The following is a 9,494-nucleotide window of genomic DNA, read 5'->3' as shown; positions in this document are numbered from 1 at the left end:
ACATAACATTTTTTAATGATTTTTTTTGCCATTTCCCTTTCTTATAACCCAAAAAGGGATTGGCATTCCCTTTTATGAGGTTCTTAGCGGGCTATATTCAGTAGTACAACGGATGGGCACTGATACCACAACTACACTGCTCGAGATGGATGCATTTAATAATGCAGTAGGGGCGATCTTTGCTAGCCAATTGTGCAAAGAGGGTTGGACAAAATTGCAGTCAGGTAGAAAATTCTAAAGTTTTTGACTTATGCATTTTAATTTTCCATTTTATAATCTACCTTTAAAGTTGGAAATGAGACTAATGTTTTTTTCTTTTCCTTATCTCAGATAGATGGTGGCAAATGTCTGGGCCTTCAACCCCAAACCTTCAAAAAATTGCCATCCGCATATTGAGCCAGCCATGCAGCGCTTTTGGATGTGAGCGCAACTGGAGCATGTTCGAGCACATGCACTCAAAGAGGCAAAATAGATTGTCTGTGGAGAGGTTGAATGATCTGGTCTTTGTTCATTACAACCCCCGTCTTAGGACCAAACAGATTTTGGATGCTGACTCCTCTACGATCACTCTAAAGGAAGTCGACCCCGAGTCCGATTGGCTCACTGAGTCCACCGATCCAGTCTTCACTGATGAGGACCTTGAGTGGGTTGACCAGGCAGATAGAGAGGCTGAGGCTATGGCTATGGCAGAGGAGGAGGATAGAGCACGATCAGGCACAACACCTATGGCTACTCAAACTGGCACATCACAGGCAGAGACTATGGCTACTCAGTCATCCAGGACCTACCTTAGACGCCTTTCTAGGAGGTAGATAGACGAGGCTAAGCTTGAGCCTGAGCCATAGACTTGTTTTTGTTTACACTTTACAGTTACATATATGTTTGGGAACATTTGAAGTCATGGATTATATATACATTGGACAACATTTATAACTCTATATATCTATGTTTTCTAATTCTTTCAGCTACAATTTACATTTCTACGCATGTGATGGATGTTTGTTTATGTATGTGATCAAATTAGCTTCTATTTGATGATGTTATAGTGTCTTTAAGCTTAATTCAATAATGGGTGTATGAAATAAGTTTTAAATCGTTAAAAATCTCTAAATTTCAAGGGTTTTCTTATTTTGCCGAGTCATTGCCGAGTCCGAGCCGAGTCAGCCTTGCCGAGTTAGAGGCGAGTCCGAGTCTGGGAACTTTTGTCTTGATCATCACCTATTGTTGTAGGACGAGATTCCTTGCCCAAAACAATCTGATCAAGGCAACGATACTCAAAAATTGAGAACATCCTCTACTTCCAAGTATTAAAGTTCTGTCCGTTGAACTTCCGAATGCTTTCCAACATGACATTTGTCAATGATGTCATCCCTCTTGTTTTCTTATGCATGAAAAGACGAGATCAAACTGCAAATTAAAAAATCAGATTTTTCTGTCAAAAAATCAGTTAAAAAAAACTGTAGCAGCTGCTGGTACAAGTTTCGAAAAATCTGGAAAATAGAAGCAAAGCCCTAACACGGAACCTAAGGTGTTTGAAAGGTTGGCACATAACCCAAGGTTTGAAATTTTGAAAAAACCCCCAAAATTTTTTATCAGTAGATCTGAATGCTTGATTTTTTTTCAGTGAAAAAAACACAGGTAAAAAAAACTGTGCTGGCACAAATTTCAATACTTGAAATTCTGGAAAACCCCAAAAATAGAAAATTTCTGCAAATCAAATCCATAACCAGAAAATTTATGGACCAGCTAGGAGTTGAGCCTACCACCCATTTGCTGCTGAGTTGCTGTTGAGTGTGGCTCATTTTCCAACAAAAAGATAAAAAAACCCAAAACAGTATTGGGTAGTTTCATCCTACATTTAAGGATTCTTCTGTGACAATTTGGATATGTAAATTTGAGATTTGTTAAAGTTTACCAGAGGTATTGAAGCTGTGTGTGGAAGGAGAGTAGAGGTCTAAAAGACAGGTTTTGATTAATATAACTCAATAATACTTTTTTGTGGGGTTTTTGACAATAAGGTTTTTACTAAGTAAATTTTGTGTGCTGTGCAAAATTTTCTCCATTTTATTTCTGCACAGTTTATTTCATTGTTCTGCAATCAATGGTTAACACGTGTTGAACATATTAAAATTCTGACATTACTTGACCTAATTTATGGGATTTGATAAAACAATGCAAGAGTTTAGTTCCTACAGCATTCTCCCATGCAGGGACCACTGCTTCTCTTGTTAAGACACAGGTGACCAATGCAAATTCTATAAACTTACAGCATGTTTTGGAATCTTCTCCTTACAAGTAGGAGTGGCTACAGCTTAGGATGGGAGACAGGGCTGAGATTATGCAGCCACAATTTTTAAATCTTTGCCATGTGCCTGAAGATTGGACTTTCCTTACAATTTTTTCTTGACATTCTCCATGCAAATTTTATGTTGAAAAATTCCCTCCAGATTTTACGTGAACTGAAAAGTAAGTAGCAATAACAAAAAGACATTGGACCAACCAAAAAAATAGCCTCCAATTTTTAAACAATCCCTGCATTAGAAATTTAGGAAGCCCCCTGTATGGGATGGCACTATCAGTTGATGTATCCACCAATATAGATGCCTTTAAGTTTTAATTTGAACTTTCTGTTGAGTTTACAGGATATTTGGTACTTGAAAAGTAAATCCAAGTATACTGCGGAGTATTTATATTTCTCTTAAGGTCAAGTTTGGAAATAGAGTTTTAGTGAAATGGAAACCGCTAAAAAGAGATGGTTTATACTCATCTTTAACTAAGAATCCAAAGGCAACCTGGTCCTTGCAAGAAGATGGGGCATTTGAAGAAATGAAATTTGGTACCTAATGTTAGCATATGCAGACGATTATGGGTCAAGCTATAATTTGGTAGTGGCCTGCACTATTATTAGGGTTCAACTTTTTATCCGGATCAGTCTGGGGGTGATGGAACAAGCAGAGATGGAAAAAACCAAAAATCCAATTTTTTTGGTATTTTCTACGTTTTAGTAATTTGCATTTTCGGAGACCTTCAGAGCAGAATTTGGGGTCAAAACTGTTGTCGGTTCCTAAAAATTGTTAGCTGAAGGCAAAGATATTTAGGCACCGAAATTATAGCTCTTGGAGATCTTTCCAATGGTGTAAACAATTTTAGATTTCGAGCACCAAGCAGAAACTTATGACCCTGCCAAGTTGCAGTCTCTAAATTTCTAATTTTTTGAAAATTGTAATTTTGTTTATCATTTTTATTTAGCCAACTGTTCATTTCGAATTGATGAGATTTTGGAGATTGTTGGCATTCCAGATAATTGTATAAACTTCATTTTGGATTGAATGAATTTCGACTTTTGAAGTTCACATCTCTATCCACGAGTTATGCTATTCTCCACTTTTGTTAAGCAATACTGCAAGTTTCCACGTACTTGGTATTGTTACCTGGATTCACCTTTGAATTTAGATCAGCTTAGCAAGAGAGACAAAGTGAACACTTAATCGGGGAAGGAGACTCCAAAGTTATTAATAGTTTATCCATGAGAAATGGTTCAAAGAGCAAATCAAGTACATTTTAGGGAACAACAGGAGATTGATTGTATAATGGGAAGGTAATTGAGTGGAGAGATTCCCTTGCCAATATGGGAATGGGACTGGAAGAAAAAACAGAACTGTTAATTTTCTGAAATGACATTTCTAGTGAAGTTAGGACATTATCAATAAGGGCAAAGAAGTCGTCTAAACAGTCACTACTTTTTATGTATAGATGGATTATATTAATGTAAGAATATCCTTTATTTAGCTGGTTATGGTTTTGCTTACAACATGGAAATAGATTTGCTGCATCAGTCTTAAGAAGTTAATCTGGTATTTGAAAATATGGTTGGGTGAGTGATTTTGTTCAGATGATGTGGTAAACTCAGTCACTTTCACTGTTTCACACACTCAACTTTTTCTTTGTTTCCTTCTGGATGTGAATCACTCTTTCCTGGCATACATCCAAGGATTTACAGGCATAATTATAATTCGTGTTCAATTGGAATCCTGCATGAAAAGACTACAATTCGTGTTCAATTGGAATCCTGTACGAAAAGACTCCTTCCATATACTGTCACACACATCAAAGATTTTACACTATGAAAGCAGACTACTTGTAATCCTGTGTAAAACTGTATGCTTAAAAAAATGGAAGCCATTTATTATAAGCTATTGTATCCAACAAATTTGTGTTTAGAACATACAATATCCCTGATTGAGCTAGTTTGCACCTGAATTGGAAAAGCTAATTCGTGTATTCTGTTTATGTTGTGCTTGAACTCAGTGGATTATGATATGGTTGTTTGGATCTTTTCTCTTCCATGGTGCTTATTGCTCAAAGCCTGTGCCAGAGTGGTTAAGTGAGATTTGATGGTACATGTGATACAGAAAATAGATTTTAAGTGTCTGTTTTTTGTTCCAATCAACATATGCATGCTAGGAGCATACTCTCATCTGTATACGGTGATGAATATTACACTCTTTAATTGCCATGAAACCAAGATCGATTCCTTTGAATGTTTGTTGATGTGTGCCTTGAAATATCATATTGTTACCCGACAGTTTGCTTGTACGGAAATAGCATATTTATGCAGAGACTCGGTACAAATTCATGAGGTTTTCATCTCTGGTTGTATTTCTCTTCTGAGAACTTAGTTAAAGATGTAGCATCATGCCTGTAAGATTAACCACGTCTGGACGCTGCAGTTTGAAGTAGAACTCAGCTTTGATGATAGATTAAGTGATGATGGTATTGTTGTAACCTGTATGGCATCATCAATGATAAAGTGCAGTGTCTCTTGGCAAACTAGGTTTTTTGATGTTTTCTAGTCCTTTTCCACTTCATGATAGTTGTTTGTTGTTGGATTAGATAGTCAAGACAACATTGTATTTGGTGGCAAAGAATGCATTGAATTTTTTGCTCTTGCGTTTTACAATTTTGTGAAATATGAAGATGGGGTGAGATCTGCTTTATAAACCCCATTTTTAACCAACATTTTTTTTGTCATTGTTTTGTCTAGTTTATATAAAAATATTCTTCAAGGCTTATTTTACTTCAATTTTTAAAGACTAGTCAGATGGTTTATAAAATCCCTAATTCTATGTCTAATTGTATGTAGTTAGGTTGTTTTAGGCCACATAAGAGAGGTTGATGAAGATGGAGAAAGAGATTGGGAGGGTTTTGAAGATGATTTAAATCAGGTGTTTGGAGAATATAACTTATTGCTGCCATTTGTCAGCCGAAGGAATGAGCTCCTAGGGCTGGTAAAAGTATGTACTTCATTTTTTCTCATATAGAAAATCAACATTGAAGGGAAACCTAGAGCTTTGTAAGCTTAAGAATTTTATGCAGTAGCATAAAATTGGATTAGAATTGGGTTTAAAGTATTTTATTTTTCTGCTTAAATTAAGAGGCTTTTGCCAAATTTGTCATTTATTGATTTAACTTGAATTGTGCTGTTATCAATTCACAGGATAAAAGTTCCTGTCTTTCAGCATTAGAGAAATATCCAGTTGAAGTATTGAGGAGTGATTTGCTTCATTTTATTCATGAGAAGAAGAATTGTTTCAGTAGAACTGTTATTGATCAGGTAAAAGTCCCTTGCCAAGCAATTCACAACTTGAGAATGGGTTTTCTAGTTAGATTCACAGAATTATTTTGCATGTCAGGATAGTTTACAATATTCAGTTATTGGTTTTCAGCTGGTTTGTGATATCGCTGATGGGCGCTATACCTGTACATCTTTCCCACATAAGAAGCATGTGTCAACAGGAGATGAAATCATCACACGTGTGTCTAGAAAGGGATGTTGCAGAGAAGCCACCTTGGAGTGTCAGAATAGAATTGCAGAAGGTCAAAAAAAATTAAAGCATAGTGAGAATGATATCTCTCCATCGCATGTTGAGAAGATAAAAGAATGCATTGTGGCTAGATATAGTGTCTCTGAAAATGATTTACAGAAGAGAAATACTTTAGGCTCTCAAACAGGGAACTTGAATCTAAAAAGAGGTTACTTGCATTCATCGATATCAAAGCAATCCAAGGTAACAAACAGACCCCACGAGGCAACTGCAAAAGTAAAGAGCAAGTGCTTCCAGACACAGGGAACACTTCGAAGGATCATTCTAATCATCCATGTGCATTTAATTTAGCCTCTATGAGAAAAAAACTGCCTTCACATAGCAGGAGCTCCAAAAGTATTGTTCATGAAAATGAATTACCTGATGAAATTGGAAATAATGAGCAATCTAAGCAGACAGATGCTCATGATGGTATGCTTGATGGAGATCTTGGAGAAAGTCACCATGGGAATAGGAAAAATAGAATTCGTAATAAAGAGTCATCGATGAGGTGTGTACAAATACAATTTAGTCTAGGAAAGCTTGGGTTTTGAATATTTCATGGATTTTAATATCTTTCAATTTATGTATTTGTTGTCATCTAATATTGCTGTGTCACTTGTCTACATTGCTCATGAATTTTTGACACTATTTTCAGTCTTACTATAACAGAAAACAACTGTCTTTACATAGCAGGGGCTCCAAAAGTATTGTCCATGAAAATGAAATACCTGGTGGAATCAGAAATAAACAGCAATTTATGCAGACAGATGCTCATGATTGTAGGCTTAGTGGAGATCTTGGAGAAAATCACTACGCGGATAGGAAAAACAGAATTCGTAATAAGAAGTCATCAATGAGGTGTGTATAAATAAGAATTCACTTAGGAAAGTTTTGATTTTAAATGACTTAATTATTCTTTAAAGATATTAGTTTTCCATAATCCATGATAGTTATTGTGATCACTTCTGGTTTCGATTGTGTGTTTTTTTACATCAAAAAATACACACAATTGAAACCAGAAGCGATCACAATAATTAATTATCCTACAATTTCTGTATTTGTTGACATATTATATAGTTGTGTCAGTTGTCTACACTGCTCATGTATTTTAAAATCTCCAGTCTTACTTATTTTTTGTCTTTAGTCCAAAATAAATGATTTAACAGTTTCCATTTCTAAAACATGCTCAACCCTGTTCATCATTTGTTATATGTGCAGGGAAACCTTTCCCTTGCCTGGTGCACGTAGAGTCAAGTTACCTTGGACAAAGGATGAAGAAGAGATTTTAAAGGTCTATTTTTCCTTGTAGGAAGGTATGAATAAATTTCCATGCGATTCCAACGGAATGAAATGGAAATGCATATTAGAGCATGGAAAAGGTGTATTTCATTACTCTCGTCATCCTGGTGACTTGAAGGATAAATGGCGTAATATGAAAAAACTCAGAAAAGGCAATTCCTGAAGTACTTTATACACCAACTTATCTTGCCAATATTTTTATCACTATAATGAGAATCACTAATTTGCTGGTTCAACTTTGTATGGGATGCATTCTTAGTTTTAGTTCTCGACCTACTTCTTCTAAGAATGATATCATTACTTCACTGAAAACATTCTGTGGTGCCATAGGCTGTTTGATGTTGAATGCTTGTATGATACTACAAAATACTTGTTTTGAGGGCATGCTTACTCTGCAAGTCCCATCATTGAATCCTAGCCTATATGGCTCATCCAAAAATGTCTGAAGAGAAGGTTAAGAGATATGCCTTCTCTGATTCATTCAAAGCATATGTCATGTACCCTTTACATTTTTTTACAGTTTTATACTTTTTTGGTATTTTCCGATTTTTTTTTAAAACAAGAAACAAATTGAAATAGCTAACTAAAATGGAAGATAATGATGGAAAATACTCAATCAATCTCTCAAACACTTGATAAGCTAAATCTGAACCAAATTTTGATAAATTCAATGGCTGGTACAAACACTAGGTCACTTCAAATGCTCAGATCAGATTCAAACATAAATTTGGAAACTCTCAAAGGTTGATTTTATTGCTTTTTGCAAGGATTACGAGTTGGAAATAGTTCCAAAACAAAAAGATCCGAAATTACAATTTTAAATTCACATAGGCCTTATTGGATTCGTACGGCTGGCTGATCTAGCTAGGTTAAGGGTTGGATGGACTGGTACAATAGCTGTACGGCTGTGGTAGGAGCTTACAATAACCAAAACTACCCTCCTTGCTGTTGATGTAATGAAGATCAGACCCTGGAGACACAAATTAGACTTCAATAGTGGCAAATAAACCTGTATGGACTGTTCTCACAGCTGGTGCCTCCCCAATCAGCAATCAATATCTCAAAATGGTTTGCCACCCTTGAAAAAAAATTTTAAATTTTTGTGCAGCTGCACTACCTCCAAAAATAGTGCTGAAACCTCCAATAATATCATCCAGCAGTTGGTATGACTGTAACATCTCAGATCCAGCCTTTTAGGATGACCAAAAAATTGCCAAAAAATCTAAAAATAATATATAAACTTTCAAATATGCATAGGTGATGAAACGATGATTTTGTTTATAGGGACATTGTAGCAGCATTATGGCAAAATCTAGTTCCATCACAAATCACCACAATCGATATTCCCAGATGGAATCACCGAATATTTGAAACAAGGGTTTTCCTTCTTGATCCCAAATGTGGAATTCAAGAGGTTTTTGTAAACAAACCAAAAATTTTCATCTTTGGATGCTTTAGATTGAACAAATTTAAAAATTGGATGCAAAGAAAGATGATTGATGATGAAATGAGGAAAAATGCTTATTTTACAGTTGCCTTTTTAGGCCTTCCATTTATTTTAATTAAATTTTTTAATTTAGTTTTAATTGTTCTACTATTATAAATATTTTTTATATGCAAGTGCTTTAAAAAACACTCTTTTAATTTATTAAAATGACATTATTTAAAATGTTCCAAAAATCAAACTGACCAGAGCCAACTTAAAAAATATTATTGATTATTTTAATCTGAAATAGGGGATATGACAGCATCTGAGATCTAACCTGTTTAACGATTAAGGATTATGAAGGCATTTGTTAATATCAACTTTGTGAATGCTGATCTTTTGCCTCTATGATATTATGTTAGTTTAGTTTCAGCATTTGATAGTGTTTACAAGCTATATTGCAATTTAACATTTCATCTAATCTGATCACATTCCAGGGTTTGAAGGTTGGCTGTAAACATATCAGCGTTGCTCTCATAGGGGTTTCATTCAAATGGATTTTTTATGTGAAATAATAGGAGTGTAGGAACAGTTTCAGCATTCTAATTATTTGTCAGCATTCTCAGTCATGTATGCGTAAAACTGATATTGAACAACTCAAAATAATATACAGAATGTGGCATTAGTATTTAGTTCTTCTACATATAACATTCCTCTGCCTTATATCCTGCAGTTTTATTCTGTCACTTGTCTTTCTATTTCTACTTTATAATTCATTCACTTCTAATATAGGATCCACATTGTATAATATTTCAGTTTTGTCAGTCCATACGCTTGTGAAGTGGTGGTAATAAACAGTTTTAGCTAGTTCTACATATCCCGTGTAACTATGCTTTTTTGCA

General features: G+C 35.1%; 1 protein-coding gene across 5 annotated transcripts; it reads left to right on the top strand.

Annotated features, from left to right (window-relative positions):
- Nucleotides 1-1,386: 1,386 nt before the first annotated feature.
- LOC131034033 (uncharacterized) lies at nucleotides 1,387-7,664 on the top strand. 5 transcript variants are annotated; one of them, XM_059221456.1, is made up of 6 exons: nucleotides 1,387-1,539; nucleotides 5,144-5,294; nucleotides 5,498-5,614; nucleotides 5,727-6,375; nucleotides 6,561-6,725; nucleotides 7,086-7,664. In XM_059221456.1, exons 4-6 carry the CDS (start codon nucleotides 6,182-6,184, stop codon nucleotides 7,174-7,176), a joined length of 450 nt encoding a protein of 149 aa, XP_059077439.1. In that variant the 5' UTR covers nucleotides 1,387-1,539; nucleotides 5,144-5,294; nucleotides 5,498-5,614; nucleotides 5,727-6,181; the 3' UTR covers nucleotides 7,177-7,664. The 5 variants fall into 5 exon arrangements, with proteins under 5 accessions (XP_059077439.1, XP_059077438.1, XP_059077437.1 ...); XM_059221455.1 differs by having other exon boundaries at nucleotides 1,391-1,557; nucleotides 5,148-5,294; XM_059221454.1 differs by having other exon boundaries at nucleotides 1,391-1,557.
- The last annotated feature ends 1,830 nt before the right edge of the window (nucleotides 7,665-9,494 follow it).

This window comes from Cryptomeria japonica, chromosome 5 (genome assembly GCF_030272615.1).
Source record: "Cryptomeria japonica chromosome 5, Sugi_1.0, whole genome shotgun sequence".
NCBI classification, from domain to species: Eukaryota; Viridiplantae; Streptophyta; class Pinopsida; order Cupressales; family Cupressaceae; genus Cryptomeria; species Cryptomeria japonica.
The sequence above is the reverse complement of the archived record's forward strand: the minus strand, read 5'-3'. Positions and strand labels throughout refer to the sequence as shown.

What these genes read in the sequence shown, in the direction of transcription:
- LOC131034033 (XM_059221456.1), top strand. Translation starts at nt 6,182, where the DNA reads ATGAGAAAAAAACTGCCTTCACATAGCAGGAGCTCCAAAAGTATTGTT. An exon ending in AATAAAGAGTCATCGATGAG is followed by an intron (nt 6,376 to 6,560) that starts GTGTGTACAAAT and finishes TTTACATAGCAG; the next exon opens with GGGCTCCAAAAGTATTGTCC. An exon ending in AATAAGAAGTCATCAATGAG is followed by an intron (nt 6,726 to 7,085) that starts GTGTGTATAAAT and finishes TTATATGTGCAG; the next exon opens with GGAAACCTTTCCCTTGCCTG.